Raw genomic sequence first — 18,435 nt, 5'->3', positions numbered from 1 at the left:
AGTTTGACACCTTCCTTACATGGCAGAAGCAAGTTTGTCTGCCTTAATCCTTCCTATACAGCCATAGAAATGTCTGTATGTGCTAAAAGAAGAGCACTTGAGCTTTTCAGGCATCGAGGAAGAGCAACATAACCTTAGCTAGGCCTAACCCCATTTAAACAATCAAGAACACTGTATCTTGCTCATCCCTTGTTATTATGAGACCTCTTGCGAAATGAGGGTATTGTTCAAGATACATATTTCCAAGTCCTCCATCTTAATGCAAATATGCTGAAAATGCTGCAGGAAACATGCAGGGCCACAGTAATAATGGAAAAAGAGTGGAAATCCACAGAAGTTGAAAACAAAAAACCACAGGTAAGCCTCTTTCCAGTAAAAACAAGAAATGCCCTGTGAGCCGCAGAACAAAATGAACCAGACAGGGAAATCCAGACAGAGCCATGAAACACCAGAAAACAAGTTACAGAACACTTCTTTAAAAAAAAAAAAAAAAAAAGGAAAGAGAAAAGGGAAGAAAGCAGGGAGGAGCGTAAAACTCTAGTTGCCTCCAGAATCCTGTGAACAGGTATCCCTGTTCAACCCCAGAAATGTTTTGGGGTAGTTCTGGGCATGCAAAGCAGCATATGTAGGATCCTAAATAACATTTCTGAAGGAATAAGGTGCCAGGAAATCCAGAGCCTACATTTTTAATGTAGTCGCACTTTGCAGGAGTTACATGGCATCTCATGCTGGATCTTCAAAGCCACAAGTAAGTAACTTGCACAAACTTCACAGATGTTAAGACCAGAAGAAATTCTCATTGCTATAAATAGGCCGTACAAAATAGATGTGCCTGGCAGTGTTTGACATCCAAGTCTTGGGGTCAAACTACCACTTCACACCTCCATCCCAGGGGATGTTCAAACCTCTACAATCCAGGCCTGTTCTTGGAAGTCTTTATTTTATTCTCCCTTTAAACAGAACTAAATCTCCCTTTAACTAGAAATTACTGCAATTATGTAAATTGCTGTTATCACACTACTTGCTTAAAAATAAATAAATAAATAAAAAATAAATTATAAACTCTGTTCATCTACTTACCAAAACTATCATTTGAGGCAAGATAAGTCATTACAAGAAAAAGCTAAAGGAAGAGACTCCTATTTGCTTTGTGTCCCTTCAACCTTTCCCCTAACAGTTGGAAGCAGTGAATCAAAGGTAAAATGAACTGACTTGCCCCAGTTTGTTTCCATGCAACTTAAAGCTGCATCATTAATGTTTAATGTTTACTCCCATTGGTCACAAGAAGCTTTTTACATACTGAATGTGTTACATTTAAGAGACCTTTTCTCCTAAAGAAAGTGAGAGATGAAAGCTATTCATACATCCTTCAGCTACTGAGTAGACCTAGAGGGCACAAATTTTGAGTTCAGCTTCTCCTTCTGGAAAAAAAAAAAATACTCACACCTGAAAATAACTCGGAACCAAACTGGAACTAACTCGAAGTATAACACAAAAACATACATTGTTTATCCATGACAATCATGACCTCAAAAACGGAACTCTAGAGAGACTCAAATTCTGATCAATTTCAAAAGAACAGGCAGCAGTCAAAACAGTAGAGACAGGGGAGCTTTGGAAAGGGTAATGAACAGATGATTTTTTTAACCTGACCATGCTTTAACCTTTATTAATCAACCCTTTACAGGGCACAGGACAGACTTCTTGCCACTTGGGCTCAAAAATCCCTTGGCAATATTCACAATGGGTAGATGGGTGGTCGTGTGCACTTCTGAAGACATTATCTTTTTGCCTTTGAGAGAACCCATTAACCCTAACATAAACCTTAACAAGAAAGCTTTTTTATAACAAATATATTTGTTTTTAAATGCTTCTATCTAAACTTTCAGCTTAATTACATTGTGCAGAAAGTCACTCCCTAGTAACATCTCAACCATCTTCTTCACTATACCCATAGATGCACTCCAGAAGTTCCACCCAAGCTGGAACGTACACCAGGCTCTTTCTCCCACTCCTAGTTTTGGAAGCCATGTTAAATTATTAAGGCTGCCAACAAAGAAAATACGTTTTGAAGAACAAAGAGTCTCTGAAAACAGCCACTTCAGAAAGAACAGCTAAAACCCTTGTGAAAGTGCAGTTTGAGAAATACAAGAGTTCGTAACTCCAAGTGAGGTCACCCTCAAGTTTACAATGAAGATTAAAATCTGTTCATCTAAATCAATTATCCATCCTGAGTGCACATGGTGCATTTGAACTGAACAGTCTGGGGAGGGCTTTGCATCACGGTACATACTCAGTGACAGCACTCATTTCCCTGGCAGCAAGCTAAATTTCAGCTTAATAGTTTGAACATTCCCTTGACTATATTCATAACCAAGGCTCCTGCCTCTGCAGTAGCTTCAGAAGAACTACATATGAACTCTTTACCTTTGAACCAAAGTGACTAACACTCACCCAGAGCTGCTATTCTCCATGCCAGATAACCCAGATTTAAAATAGATACACACTCACAACAGCATTCAACAGAAATGTGCTCTATTGGACTCCAGTGATTTTGCAAACTAGCAAAAAATGAACAAGCATTAAAAACAGGGATAATCCATCACAATATGCACTTCAAGCATTCACTAAATGTACTCTGGATTTAATTTATTTATAGCAACTCAGTGTTCCAGACTTGCATCACTATATTATTTAAATATAACAAATTTTCATTCTAAGACCTCATTTCAGCACTCTGCTTAGTACCTGGTTCCAAGACAGGGAGATTTTTTACTTCTGCATAAGTACAAAGAGGAAGATGATTTCTCAGCAACGAGTCATTATATTCTTGAATGATAGTCTCCAATCCTGCTTCTCAAACTGTTAATCTGGAAATATCTCAGTGCCAAACTATCTCAGATTATTCAAATGCATCATTACTCTCTTGACGCAAATGGCTTAATCCAGTAATTTATTGGAGTTTTTTTAAATCACTGTAATACTTTTACCATGGTCCCGCGTACGTAAATGGTGACTATAAAAGATGCCCTGAACAGATTTTTTTTTTTTTAAAAAAGTCTCATTTCTTCATGAATATATACCAGAGGTCCCTAAATATTCCCAGCACAACACATACAGTTCCTCTTTGTCTACCATCCACTTCTTCCTCACTAGAGTCTCCTTCCTCAGCCCTCTCTAGCACCCAAAATACCAAATGAGTAAAAGGCTGCTCTTGGGGTGGCCATCTAAAGGCTCCCCTTGAGCTGGCTGAGCAAACAGCACTCCTTGCTTCCCCAGGTGAGTGCATACACGTGCCCATGTCTACAGGTGCATAAGACATGCAACTTCACCCCCTCCTCAGAGATGCCTGGTTTCTGAGGCAGGAGGTGACAAATGGGGGAGCACATGCTCAAACACATCTCTTTTTCTAGCACAGGTGGGAAAACTGACCTTAAGTCATACATGAAGACATCTTCAGACTACTTCAATACTACAAGTTTGCTTCAGAGATCAAGTCTGGCCTCAATACAATTCTGGAGAACTACTGGGGAGGGGAAAAAATAGACCAAACTATTGGCCTGCTTAAGTCCAATTTCTGTACTGAGAGGACTTCTCTTGACAAGAAAGCACTGTTCTGCATTCCTTCCTTGCCTCCATCACAGGAAGGAAGTTTCACTTTGAAAGGGACTCTAAATGGAAGATTCAGTTTCATTTTCATACACCTGACCCACCATGCAAAGGGTACAAACCAGGCTCTCCATATTGCCTGGCACCCTGAAAGCCTACAGGCTATACGAGCCAAGCTTCAATGCTCTCCAACCCCTTCCCTGCTTAACCCTGCAAAAACAAATACATTTAGCAGGTGTGTCTGGTCTTAAGTAAGGGTAGAAGGTGGTCCTGGAGATGAAACTGCATTAGCAGTGATATTTATCATGCTCAACAGAACAAACACCAGCTTTGCTTAAAACAGAACAGTGGCAACAGCAATGGCTGTCACTCTTGTGAGAAAATGGACCCAGTTTCCAGGATTATGCTTCACTTTGGGGGCTGAAGTGACTCCAGAACAAACACTCATGGGTGTATCCTTGAGTATTTCTATTTGGCAGCTCTACTGAGGGAGGGGGATGGTGAAAGAGAAAAAAAAGACATCTTCCCACCTCACCTCCAACTCCATTTTGCAAAACACCTATTTTTATGCCCTCAGTGTACATGCTGAGGTGCACAACACTACTACTGTAGTAATGACAGCCACAACCCTTGACTTCTTGTTTGCCATCCGTCAAATACTCGTACAGGGTTGTATTGAACTGCAAAATACGCTCAAATACAGCTCTGAAGTGAAGTCCCAGCCAGCTCCTTGATAGTAGTTACTATAGAAACCAGTCCCTTGGCACAGGCTCTCACAGCAGGAAATCATGCAGATTTCAATTTTACATAGTAATAAATGCTGCAGGAGAGGAGAATTTCACAAGAATTGCAGGGGCTGATTGTACAAACCCAGACCTCTTCTACCCCATGACACCACCACACCGCAGATGAACGTGCCCACGCACAGAATTGCCACTGCTCTCAGTTTTGAAGTGGCTTCTATAAAGCCTGAGTTGGGGTAGCTGCTGGAAAGGTGGTAGCATTTTTCAATGGCTTCATTGGATTAGAAAGCGTACTCATTTTTACACGTAAGAAGCCCAGATGAAAACAACAAAAAAAGCACCAACTGCAAAGCAGCAGAAAGATTTAAGCACGTATGTAAGAACACAGAGTCCAAATATTTTAAGGAAGTATTGTCAGGTCACAACCCAGGGCTCTTTTAGAAACAGCCCATCTTCCTTTCCTTCTCCACGCTGTCCAAAAAAAACCAACCCGAATGGAGGGCAGGTCACAGATTAATTTGTAGAAAAAAAAACTGCTGTAGAAAGCACAAAGACAAGAGGGAGGACTCTCAGCCCTGAAGTGAAAGAGTGAGGTAATTATTTTAACTTTTCAGAAGCAGTTCTACAGGTTGGACTCCATCACACGTGGGAGTGGAAGAGGAAGACACACAGCACAATATACTTCTTGTCCCAAGCAGATGATAATTTTCTTTTGAAATTCAAGAACCAGCGGGGACTCTTCCTCACCTCTCTAACTGAGCCCGTAAGCCTGAAAAGTGCAAGTTTGGTTACATCAACATGGGAAGAAAAGAGCAGGGAACTGCTTCACTGAAGAAAACTAAATGAAAGGAGGAGGGAAGGGGTGAACAGCTTGCACAGCAACAGGGACAAACATTTGTGCTGGCAACACCCGACAAATCATCAAGCAAACAGAAGGACAAGAAAATGAAGGAAGCTGGTCTATTTTTAAGCAAGACCTCATTATTCTCATTTATTACCATGAACATGCACTGCTTCCCGGGAAGCAGCAGGTATGCAAACATGAGATGAATCATATCACCAAGTAAATCACCTGGCAGTAGAATGCTAGTTTGCATGGACACACACCGGGTGAATACATACGATCTATGCCCCTGACGCCTACGAAAATGCGTTGGAAGAACATCCTTCTGGGAGGCAAGCCTGCATTACAGAGAGCAAAACACCCTGTTAGACAGTGTAATTGTCACTGCTGCTTCTGAAAATGACTTTTGTTAATGCTTTTGTTAATGATTAGACAGAGCTCCTTGTTCTGGACACCCCACTCTCAATTAGTCTGCTGGAGCTTGTAATTTCACTTTTTGTATATCTCTTATGTCATTAGAAACAAACCTAATTTCTGTCCAGCTACGGTAAGAATAGACTTAGGGAGTTGGAGAAGACACTGAGTCAAACCACACATTTTATACCACAGCCTTTGCACAAATTGCCTTGCTGATACACAGGAACTTCGCCAAGTGGTTTAAGGATCTGTGGACTGGGGTGCAGCGAGGTTCAGGTAACTGCTGGACTCTAGTCAGGTCCACACACACGTCCCTAGAGGTCTGGTGAGTTTGTATGAAGCCAGCTGACAGCACCAATCTGATCCTTCATCAATTTATTATGTCTTCTTAGAAGCCAACACTTGAGGTGGCCAACAAAAGGACAAGCTTTGAACCTGCATTTCCAGACAGCTGTGAGGCCCAAAGGATAAGCCTGCAGAAGGTTCAGCAACTTGTTTGCTACAGGCAAGGTCCACTAAGCAAGGAGCACTACCCTACTTCCCAGAAACCTGGCTTAGTCTGAACTGATATATTAATTCTCCTCCCACACAACACAGAACTTCCCTCTCTCTCTTAAGCAAAAAGATACTAAATAAAACCCAATGGAAACAGATCTTCAGCTACCTTTGCTATCCAACTGGTGACAGATTAAAAATAAATAAATAAAAGCTGCAACAACTCTCTTGTTGTGGTTACTATAGGATTGTTGCTATGTGCCAACTAGTAATTTATCACATCAAAAGGCTGACTGAATTAGCCTGAAAGGGGATCTCCCACCACAGGAATATGTGCTACACTGGGAAAACCAACCGCCAACCAAAACCTCAGCCTCCACTTTCAAATCCACATCCCATCATCAAAAGGATGCTTTTACATCTTTGATTCTAACTTAATATATTATCTGAAGGAAATCCTCAGAGCCATTTATGATTTATCCCCATTACTTCCCAAACTGGATGCTTAAGACATCGGCAGTTTGGTTCCGTTGCCAAGACTGAGAAAACTCTTTGCAACTTCAAAACCAGTATTTAGTTACTGAAGCGTAGGTGCTCCTAGTGAAGATGCCCACAGAGATATAAAGTCATCATGTAGCTGGCAACGACAATCAATCCATCCATCCCAAGCCTGCAAAGAAACCAGGACATAATATTCTATCCTCCTAAAAGCAACAAAGCTGCATAAAGAACTATGACTAAATGTATAAAAAATTAATTATGAGCTATATCCCCTCCCCACATTCCCAAAGATTTCTGATTCAAATAGCAAGCAGACTTACATTCAGTCACGTAAAAAGAGGCCAGCCACTCCTTCTTGACACACTTTTCACTCCTTTGGAAAAGTATTAAAGAAGTATATTCGCTTCTTCTCCACTCATTGTTATCTTTCTCTCCTTCACAGAAGTTTCTCTTGCATTCAGGTTTTCTGTTTCGGTTTAGCATACACAATCACCTGGGAGCATTATCCCCTTCCTAACAACACTTCAGTCTCTTAGCAAAGCACCTTAAGCTCAAAAATTACTGGGCTGAAGGGGCAAATACAAACTCCACTCCTGTGTCTGTCTGTGCACCATACCAAGGAGCAGCTGACTATGTTAGTTATTATAGCCATTATTTTTGTTTAGTGCCCTGAATACTTCTCCTTAGGTAGGGACAAAGTAGCAGAAATGTTATCAATGAGCCTGAGCTAGATTTCATCTTGACCTCAAGAAAAAAAAATAATATCTCTTTACGCTGCAATGCCTGCATTCACCCAAAGAAACGGTAATGACAATGCTTCACCTCCGGAGCACCCCTTTCAACCCCCTAAATATAAAATCTAGTCATTAATCACCAAACCACTTCTTGTGTGTTTGGGCATATAAGATATTCATCCCATTCTGATACTCCAGCCAAACAGGCTCACATCAGCAGCAGAGTTCTCAGGGTGACACACTTGCTTAAAGACATGGACTGACATTTGCCAATTGTCTAAAGAAAGACAGGAACATGGAAACAGCAATAACGCAGCACTGCCCTTCTATATGTGTTTTGTAGTTTTAGCACTTCTAAAGCAGCATATCCAAGTCCCAAAAAATCAACAGATGTGTAATATGCATCCAGCTTCAAAATTATCTGCCAACAATTCTGAATTGGCCCTGTGTTTTGCATCATCTTCATGAAAGTATAATGGAAGACTGGATGGTTCATTTAAATAATTTTCTTCCTGATTATTTTATACATGAAAATCCAAAAAGAAAAAGCCTGGACTGTATTATTATACTTCAAAGACTCCACAGGAGGAATAAGCACTTATTACCAAGCCTTATCTTAACTGAAAGGAAGCTCAAACAAAGGTTTTGTTATTTGAGTATGAGCATCTGAAATTAAAGAGGAGTCAGAAAAACAAAGGAATTGGACAATGAGAACCCCTTTCCTGTTGTGCCCAACTTTGTTTTCACTCTGAAATTAGGCACAGATCATCATCACAACTCCCCAGTCCATAGCCAGGAGCAAAGGAATTTATTTCAAAAATGTTGCACAGCTTTTAGGTCTACTGCTATAGATTGTGGTGTCTTTCCCCTCCCCAGTCTCCATTTCTGTTTTCTCTTTCATTTTTTTTTAATTAAAATAAATGAACTAAAAGACACCTTTCAGTACTGCCCATAAGATTTTGTCATGTCACCAAGGATTCATCCCTTGGGTTACACTGTGCCATATTTCCAGTGAGTGAGACAGTGGTTCAGAAGGCCTAAGCACACTTACTTGAAAGATAACAAGATAACAGATGTTATCTTAAACCCTTTGTGCAGCTTGTCCCCTTGCAGAACCACTTCAATACATACCATACAGATCCTGGTCAACATAACAATGGAACACCCAGAGTGAGGACAACCCAAAGGTGTAGTACTCACACAATACCAAGAGCAAAGCAGATGCAGAGTCTGCCCAGGAACACAGATCTGCAGCAAAGGTACTAATTTAAGCAGTTTTATTAAACATGAAGAGCAGTCAGAGCAGTACAGTACAAGAGCCACCTGAGGCAGACACTCACAGATCTCAATCAAGTTTACTTTTGTAAGTAAAAGTGTTAAACCATACTTACATTTTTGCATGCTGATATAGTTTAATGAAGCCTGAAAAAAGTACAGGCACTTTAACACAGCACTTCTTCCAAACTGATATATCCTGCCCCTCAAAAGGGTAACATTAAAACAACTATGCTGGTTTTGGTACCCTGCTGGTTTTGGTACTATGCTGGTTTTGTCACTGCTGCATGCCATGCAGACTTGGGCTGAGTTTTGCTTCCAGGTCTACTCAGTGTGCCTTGGTAGTGGCTGACCATCCACAGTGCTTCCCTCCCTCTCAACTGGAATTTCCTGCAACTCTTGTCAGTAGCCTTAAAATCCTTAAAGTCCTCTCAGATGTGCAAAATGAAAGAGATGGAAAATGTAAATACCACCAACCAGCACGAGAGATGTCAGAATTACCAAAGGCACAGAAAACATACCTTTAGTAGCGCTTGCCAAGATGACTTGCCAAGAAGAAACTTCAAACATTGCAAGCACTACAATCTATGGAATCCAACTGGCCAGAGAAAGCCTTGTGATAAACTGAAACGTATCTTGAAGTGATTTAACTAATCTCCTAATATCAAACACACCTATGTATATGCAAAATCCTTCAATATGAAGGAAAAACAAAAAACCACAGGACTGGGTATCAGCTGCCTCATTAACAATATCACTTTGAAGATCAATTTTAAGCTTGGGTAAATCAAAGCTTTTAGATCATCTTTCCATAAATTTTAATTTACACCTGTGCAGATGTAGGTAGGCAAGACTGGGGCAGGTTTTTTACCACGGCAGCTGCTGATGGTGTATTAAGGGGATACAGAAGACGTGTCCATGTCTTCAGATTAATCTCCCTCATAACACAAGGAGGAGAATTAATTTTCACACCTACTTTTTCAAGTTCCTGAATTCTAGCACTTATCTACAAAGGACATTCAAATGCAGTAGAGGTAGAAGAAGCATTCAAAAAGCAAAGCAGTTTACATACGTCCTTTTACATCTGTTCAAACCCAACTTACAGTATGTTTATATGTGATATATGTTTATATTTGGAATGCACAGTTCTTGCTTTCATAAGAGAATAAATTTTTAACGCACAAAATATCAGGTAAACAGCTATTAAATTAATTTAGACTTAAACCTCTTCCATGCTTCAGTTAGAATTGATGCAGATAAAAGCATTCAAAATTTCAAATACTGAAAGACATAAGCCATATAAGAAAAGCCTGAACTAAAAGTCATGAGTTCACATTTCACCAAAATGAAACTTCACTTTTAAGGTATTTAAGGGTTATTATTAGATTATTTAAGGTATACTAAGGATTTAAAGGTATCCTGAAGTACCTACTTCATTTAATATTTTATGACTATTCTCTTTAATAATCACAGTGAGAAATAATACAGATTCCACTGCAGATTAGAGTTCTGCCAGGTTGTATGCCAAACAGTTGTACCTTGAATAACACAAACTGCTACATAGATGTGTCTACCTTGTCAGAGTTCAAAAGTCAAAACATCGAAAGGAATTCTGCTTTCAAAAATCTCTAGTACCAGCAAAAAACCAGCACACACTGCTATACAGCATTATTACAGAATTAGCAACATAACTTGACAACCTCCTCCATTCAAATGATATTTTTCAGATGACCAGACCCGCAGAAATACAACATTTTGGTGATCCACACATCATAACTACTTTTCCACCGTTTTTCCTGGTCAGGCAAAAATCAAAAAGCATTGAACTGAGGGAACTGACTGAGGAAAAAAGGGAGACTAAACTTTGGGTTGACACACATTTAAATATCGTGGTAGTGAAGAAGGAAGCAAAAGCTGAAATGAGCTGCTTGGGAAATTAATTCGTGTACTGAGTCACCACAAAACACCAGGTACTTCACATTCAGGGCTTCTCCTACTTCAGAAGCTACAATGTGAAGATAATACGGCAAAATACAGGTTATCCAACTCATCCAACCATGGCTTTACCATAGACAGAGCTCCAATTATGCCTTCTATTTGAGCTTCAAAAGGGAATGTTAAGATTAACTTCGTTACCATTGCAGAATTAGAAGGAAGTAAATGACATGGAAAGAACGATGCACAAAAAGGGAAAAGACAATGCCTGCGAACAACAATAATGGCACACAAGGTAAAGAGATCAGCTGGAACAAGGAATGGCATTGATGGAAATAAGTTCTCATTCTTGAACACTCAGTGACTGCAAAGGAAATTGTCTCCCCTTGTATGTGTGTGGACACGTACATCCACGTAAATACTTTTTCTTCTTTCAAAGCTAATGCTGATGCAAACAGATTAAAGAGTAGCCAGAGAGTGCTTCTGCTGACTGATAAAATGCTTTCATCAGCTAGATGAGTGGGTCTTAAAATAACAGGCCATTTTCTGTAAAGCTATCAGCAATTATAAATTAAAGGCAGCACCCAGTTTCATGACACTTCAGTCATCCTACAAAGTTCCATTTCATCCTACACAAACTAACACTGTCCCTCTGAAACAGGTGCCTGCTCCAGCATTTTCATATACAGTTAGTTCCCAGAAGAAGCATTTGGCTCATGCAATGATAAACCAGCCTTAGATTTAAAATACACCAACCTCCCTTCCTTTGTCACGGGAAGTGCTACACAAGTCTCATATATCCCCAAAAACTGAACATGAACTTTGCTGACTTTGGTTAATCTGTTAACTGTAAACTTTGGTTTATCTGTTAACCCTCTAAACAGTGTGAAGCATAGTCAGGTGTTTGATTAGACAATCAAATACATGGTTTTATAAACTGGATAAGTAACAGGCAAAATTTAATGAAGAATTGTTCAAAGTAGGTAACTCCTAAAAGGGAAACCTGAGAACCCATTAAAATCCCCACATCAGAGGAAAAAAAACAACCAAGTGTGTTGTATTTTGGGTTTGGAATGTAAATCTTTATACTTACAGCAAAATACATTTTTTATGGAATTGTGTCCTAGTAAGTCATAGAGAGCTTTGCCACCACCTTTAACAAGGTCAGGCGTTCATCTCTGTCCACAGCAAGGTAGAAGGGGCTGTATTTCTTAAAGAACCAATGTGCAACCTCAGAGATATACTTGAATGGGCACAAATGGAAGTTGGGTTGGGAGGCAGATCAGAACCACCAGCTAACTTGGAGTTTTGATTCATTGCCCAGAACATCACTTTCTAAAAATAAAAACAAAATTTCCTTCTATCCTTTCAGTCAGAGAAGGCAGAAGACAGAACAGAGGAGCTATACAAATTTGGCATGCCTGGATTCACAGAGCTCCTTTTGTAAAGGATGTGTTCAAAGAGATAAGAGATAAGACACGACACTTGTTGGACAGGGTCCAAATAACACAGCAGAAAGTGTAAAATACCCTTCAAAAACCCGCACAAGTCATTTCTGTTTGAGAATGGGAAAGTTTCAGTCATTCTGGTATCTCAATGAAAGTTCTATAAGCCTGCCAGCACAGCTAGAAGACAAGTCCCAAGGATTTTTGGTAGTTTACTTTGTTTCCTCCAGAGGAAGAGAGAAGAAACAGAAGAGAACATGCTTGAAGGAAAGACACGTTAGAAATCAAAGTGAATTCTGCCTTGGGTCTCATCCTGAGTTTATTCCACTTTCTGTCATGTTTATTATTTTACATGAGTAGATTACCCATAATTTACAGAAGGTACGCATATAATGAGGAACTTCTTATCAGAATGTAAATATTAGCTTTAGACAGGAAAAAAATATTCTTCCCTCTTGTCATTCTATGGCTTGATACTGGCTCCAGCAGCTGCTACCACTCCTGTTAGCCAGAAGTGAAGGGAAACACAAGTCTGGCTGAGCTTGAACTCTGCTAATGCAAATGCACACTCTTCACATCAGCAACATTACCTTCTCCCTCTCCAAATCGAATGTCCAAGGGCACACTGGGACTTTAAAAAAAATGTTACAAAACTTCTATGGTTAGAGGTGACCAAAAGCCGCTCACTCAGCAGTGCTCTATGCACTTTGGATTCACTCTTCAGCAATAGTTCAGGGACCCAGTGACCATGGGCAATGCCCTACTGCTGTGGGGACATCTGCATGCAATGCCTTGGTCACTGGGCATCCAACATCAGAGAGAGCCGGCCTTTTGTCTCCTTCCAACTCACCAGTCTGGAAAGAAAGCCAGCTGCACTACTTTGGCTCTCCATACTCACTAACGAGCTTAGATTGCTACCCAGAGAAGTCCACAGCCCAGGAAAATTAATTTTGACTTGTAATGTCAGACCTAAAGGAGAAGGACAAGCCAAGATTTTCCTCAAAGACATAAGTACAGGCCACTGTCATCATTACTGGCAGACCCCAAAGGCCATAGGATCAGCTGGTATCTCCTCTGCTCTGTCTCCAGCAACCCTACACTTATTTATACCAGCTGAGTATCAAGCTTTTTACATTTACACAAGGTACAGAAGCATCAGTGAATACAGATTTCAGTAAATCTTGCTTTCTAAAATATTATTCATCAACGTATAATTCAAATGGTAATTAAGAAGTGTTCACATGATTGATGACACATTTAAATTACAGGTTTCCAGCAATTTTTTTTTCTCTAAAGAAAAGACAACTTCCTTTTTCACGTGCCATTTAGCAAAGTGCAAGTCCATCTAACAGATGTCTCACAGATCTGCTTGTCAATGTAACAAGTTAAGACTTTTTTTTTATTACGACAAATGGTATAAACCACACAGCGTTCTGTTAAACTCAATATTGACACATCTGCTTACCACGTGTATTAGTAGCCATGTCAGCCACTTTCTGAAAGGCATCCAAAAAGGCAGCAGCTGCTACTACTGTAGTCCTGAAATGCATACAGATAACAAAACATTAGCAGTGTCTCATTGATGCCTATTTAATTACTGCCAAAAACATTTAGGCTTATAAAGAATAACACTGTGAACTTGCAGAGGCCACAAAAAGTATCCTCTTTTATATCTGAATTTAGCCTTTTCCCTCCTTCATTTCTTAATCCCTTCCTCGCTTTGTGTTAGCACTATGGACTTGGAGGCAGTCACGCTAATTCCATGCTGAGAATTGCACAGGACAGGTGCTGTTTCAAAAGAGCACAGCCATCCTTCTTCTAGCTGATTTCCTCTGATGAACTAATATTAAGCAGTCAAACATGAAAAACAAATCTAACACACATTATACTGCACCCATTAGTGTACAAATTACAGCCACTGCTATTTCAAGGGAACATGTATATTTTAAGAATAAACATGCAGGAACTTCCTTTTATCTAGGACCCTGGCCAAACAATTTCCTGAGTTTTTCATCTAGGGAGCATGAGCATCCCTTGAAAAAAAACAGTGACTTCTTGGAAATCAGACTAGTCTGGAGTTCTTGGGCAAATGGAAAAGTGGGAAAAGAATCTCCACTTCAAGGGAAAAAAAACCCAAAACAACCACAAAAACACCAATCCCCCTAAATAAACAAACAAAACCTCTTTCTGTTCCACTGCTCCTCTAAACAGGACTGCTCCTGAGAGGTACACCTGCAATCCCAGAGACTTCACAATCCAGTGTCAACCCCACGAGCCCAATCTCCCTCCACATCTGGAAAGCGCACACAGACCATGCATATGTTCAAGTGGACAGCAAACGTGAGTTACAGTTTTCCAAACACAATTGTTCTAGATAAGCAGGCCCCAGAGCCCTGAACATCTCAGGTCAGTCCAGATTTCTGAAGGTTTATAGTCTGCTCAACCCATTTAAAGTGGAAGTAGGCCAGGGCTCTACAGGTAAAGCACAACTGTGCCCTCTCCACAGTTACCTCGTGGTTCTGTTTCCGCACATCTTTTCTAACAGTAACTCTGATTTTCTCTCCTGATGGCATCACCCAGCCTTTCCAAGCAAAATTCAGAATGGGGACTACCAACTTCATTTTGTTTCAAGAACTCCTTCCTAGCCTGAAAAAACCTGGCAGACCTGCAGGGAAGCTGATCCTTGGCCAGAAAGACCACAGGACTGCTTAATTAGGTCAGATTTTATGCGAGTCTCACTCCAAATATGCTCAAGATACAGAGGACATAACTGGCAGCGTAGTAAATGGCCAACTGACAGCACAAAAGATTTGAACACACACACAGAAAAAAACACCCCAGGCATGAAAGGACCAACCAAATGCATAAGGACTCTCCACATGCCCAGGAGATTAAAGGGAGGGCAAGAAAACCCCTGACAGCTAGCTAGCTATATTGAGCCCTGAAACCAGATAACCTTTTCTGAGATTTTCTTTAGCAGTGTTTGAGTTCTTCATCTTCCAAACTTGTGGGTCACGCTGTTATTCATGTACCATGTTGTTAATTATTAATTATATTGCTAATAACAAAGTTCCATTTCTCCAGTAACAAGATCCAGGAAGACCTGGCTCCAGCTCAGATGACATCTGCTGTCCTTTATCAAAGCACACAGAAATGAAACAGAGGCAAAAGGCTCACATTTGCTAGAAACAAACAGCAAATCCTCGAACACAGGCTTTCAAGCTGCCTATCTGCATGTTCCTGTAGCACTGCATTGATTGAATGCAACAGCACAGGACTGGGAAATACACAAAACTATCCCTCATGCCACCCTAGAAGGCCTGTTTCTAAAGAGTACAAAAGGCTAGGAAAGTTCTCCATTTCTCTTCTTTCTCTCCTTCCTCTGCATCTTCCATCCTCAATGTGACCTAATTGCTGGAAAAGGATAAACCACGTGCAAGTGTGGCACTTTAGGCACAGTGTGGCAGAACAGCATACTCCGCTGTTTAGGGCAAATGAGGCTAAACTCTAGCTTCTTCAGGAGCAGTTCATAACACAACACAGAACCACAAACCAGACTGCCAATAACCTGTTCTTGCTGCTGGGAAAAAAACACTGAAGTTGTCGGGAGCACAGTGAATATTGTGGTTTGGGGAGAGTTGTGAAGAATTGGAACTTGTATTCAGATTAGCAAAAACCAACTTTACAAGTGAGTGAATTCTAGAGATAGCAGAATTGTTCTGAGTGTGATACTAATGGCACTTACTAAGTAATCCAGAATGCTGTTTTCAAAGTATACCCCAATAATCGAAGTTTTAATCATCACCAATACATGATGCACCAAAGGAATTCCCTTCATTTTTAAGGCAGAAGAAAGTGCTGTTCAGACTGCCAAAGATTTTTTAGTATTTTAAACCCTCTTCTAATATAACCCCTCTGTATTCTACACTAATAATAAGAGCAACATAGGGTTAACTCCAAACGTGTGCTCACTAAACAACAATAAACTATCTTTCCAATTTTCCATCAAAATCCATGAAATTTAGCTCATTTTGTGTTTATTATGTACAGCTGTTGGTAGATTATGAATTTTCATAAATACATTAAAACACCAGTAGTAATGTATGAAAAATTACATGCATGGGTGTTGACTATGAAATATGCACAATTTTACTAGCTAATTATCCTGGCAAAAGCTGCATTTAATCTTAACGTTTGCACATCCAAGGAACTGTAGGGGATCTTGACTCTGTAACACAAAACTTACCGAAGCTGAGACTGCAGTTTCCCAGCTTTATTTATAAAATCTTCCCACACTGGGTAACTTCCCTGCAAAAAAAAACAAAACACAACAATGAATACCTAATTTGAGCATTCTGGTTTGGATACTACAGATCAAATGAAACTAGATGTAAAGCAATAACTCATCATGGCTAGGATTCGTGAACGAAGATTAAGGAAAGCAATAATTAAGACTGTGCTAAATCCTTATCCATTAACACCAAAATAAGTTTTCCCAGAAAGTTCTCTCTCACATCCTTAGACACCAGTTCCAAGCAGATGAGATGTCAACTGGTTCTGAATCAGATGAAACTGCAGGTCCTCTGACGAGGCTTTAGAGAGTTTCCAAATAGAAACACTGGGCAAAAAGAAGTAGCAAAAAGAAATGCTTTACTTTGGATGGATACAGCAAAACCAAATCCATTAGGAGGGGGTTCTAGGATATTGCAACAACATGTACACAGAAGCTCCCAAAATCAATGGCAGGATCACAGTTGTTCTTCTCTACCAACTGATTATCTGTGTTTTTACCAGGTTCCCATCCTCTTTTTAAAAAATAATTTTTCAAAGCCTATACAATAAAAGTTTGGCTTGACCAAGAAACGACCTCGAACACTGCCCCAAAGTAACTCAGCAATCAGACACAGAATAGGCACATGACAGCACAAGACAACAAACTTTCCCAACAGCTGCCTTGTCACTGCAAGACCTGATTCCAAAACAGTCCTGAATGACCTTGGAGACAATTTCTGAACTGAAGCTGGTAAAGCAGAGTGGCATTGAGTGTATGCAAAGTGTTTAAGAAGGTTTAATTTTTTCTGACCTCAAGTTTCCTGTAAAACTTTCCCCATTTTTTAAAACTGTGTTAAAAGGTCAGAGTTGGTTTTTTTTTTAGAATACGGACACCACATGTTCTTGCATGTTCTGATCTTTATTTTTCCAGGTTAAAAAAAAATAATTTTTTTTTAGACCAGAAAATGGTTAACTTGGGTTAACATGCAGAGCAAGTACAAGTTTTCTACTAACAGCAGAAACTGTGGTAAAAAGAAACCTCAAAATTTCCCTTTGATTGGAGTCTAGAGAGTAAAACAAAATATCCCTTCATCCTTTAATAAAGGTGTAAGACTTGCTGTTACCAGAGCAACAACACAACAAAACCCAGATAAGGCAGGTCCTCAAGGCTAACTTTACCCCAGCTCCGACTGGAAGAGGTTGCAAGCAAGTGCACTTGCTTGCAACAAACTTAATCCACCCCCATAAACTGGTCTGTTTTTCATAAGTAAACAAAAATCCATTGCCCACACTGCCACAAGAGGCCATTTTTTTGTGTAGGGCAAAGACAGACCCTTCTCCAAAAGCTGGGAGATTCCAGCTCCTCGGTACACCCCAGAAAGGCAGCTCCCAGACACTTGCTGGGAGGCCTACTGGCACTCTTATTTTTCAGCAAGGTTTATGCATTTTTTGCTAAAAGAGGGAGCCAGTGGGAGATGCAGATGGGGAAAGGGAAAACAGCAGTTATCTGGGTGGCAAAACCTAGAATATAAAGTGCCTTGATAAGCAAAAACTATCAGACATTTTGAAAATTAAATAAACCCACCAATTATTTGAAAGAGGTAAAAAACCACTATTTCCTTAAACCTATTAGTCTTACTGCAATCCCCTGCTCTGAACCCAGCCTCTCAATGTCACCTGCAATCCATGTATGCATTATGCATGTGTATGCCAGGAGCCCTGAGAGCCCTGACAAATAACAGCAGGGCCCGAGGCTTTACTGGATTCTCCAGCAAAACGCAAGCCGGCAAGCAGAGGATACCAAAGCAGCCTGATTATGTTTCTGTCCCGTCTCTGTATTATCCAGTTAAACACTCCTGATGGCATGCAGGAGATTGACACCACCCCGGCCTCCAGCTGCTTCCCTGGGAAGCTGAAGACACACTCCTATCAAAACACAGCTCAGCAATAAAAAATCCTTTTTTTTTTTGTGTGCTCAGCCTGGCCACAAAGCAAGCAAAATTGGAGAAGTCACCAAGCATTTCCACTATTTAGTCCTTGCCTTTAAAAATGCTGTTCTCTTAAAGCTAAGCCTGCTCAAATAAACTATAATAGCTCACTTGATCAAATAGTTCGCTGTATTTGTTTGGTTGAAATCAATGCAGTGCCTTAACCTCGGCTCTCCT

General features: G+C 40.2%; 1 protein-coding gene across 19 annotated transcripts in view; it reads right to left on the bottom strand.

Moving 5' to 3' along the window:
• MTSS1 (MTSS1, I-BAR domain containing) overlaps positions 1-18,435 on the bottom strand; it is a 126,531-nt gene that overhangs the window by 93,280 nt on the left and 14,816 nt on the right. For all 19 annotated transcript variants that reach the window (XM_027645702.1, XM_027645703.1, XM_027645699.1 and 16 more), the window contains 2 exons: positions 16,245-16,306; positions 13,464-13,537 (listed from right to left, as the gene is read on the bottom strand). In XM_027645702.1, coding sequence (XP_027501503.1) covers positions 13,464-13,537; positions 16,245-16,306 — 136 coding nt within the window. The remainder of the gene's footprint in view (positions 1-13,463; positions 13,538-16,244; positions 16,307-18,435) is intronic.

This window comes from Corapipo altera, unplaced genomic scaffold (genome assembly GCF_003945725.1).
Source record: "Corapipo altera isolate COAL_440 unplaced genomic scaffold, ASM394572v1 51, whole genome shotgun sequence".
Taxonomy (NCBI): Eukaryota; Metazoa; Chordata; class Aves; order Passeriformes; family Pipridae; genus Corapipo; species Corapipo altera.
This window is presented reverse-complemented; position numbering and strand designations above follow the sequence as displayed.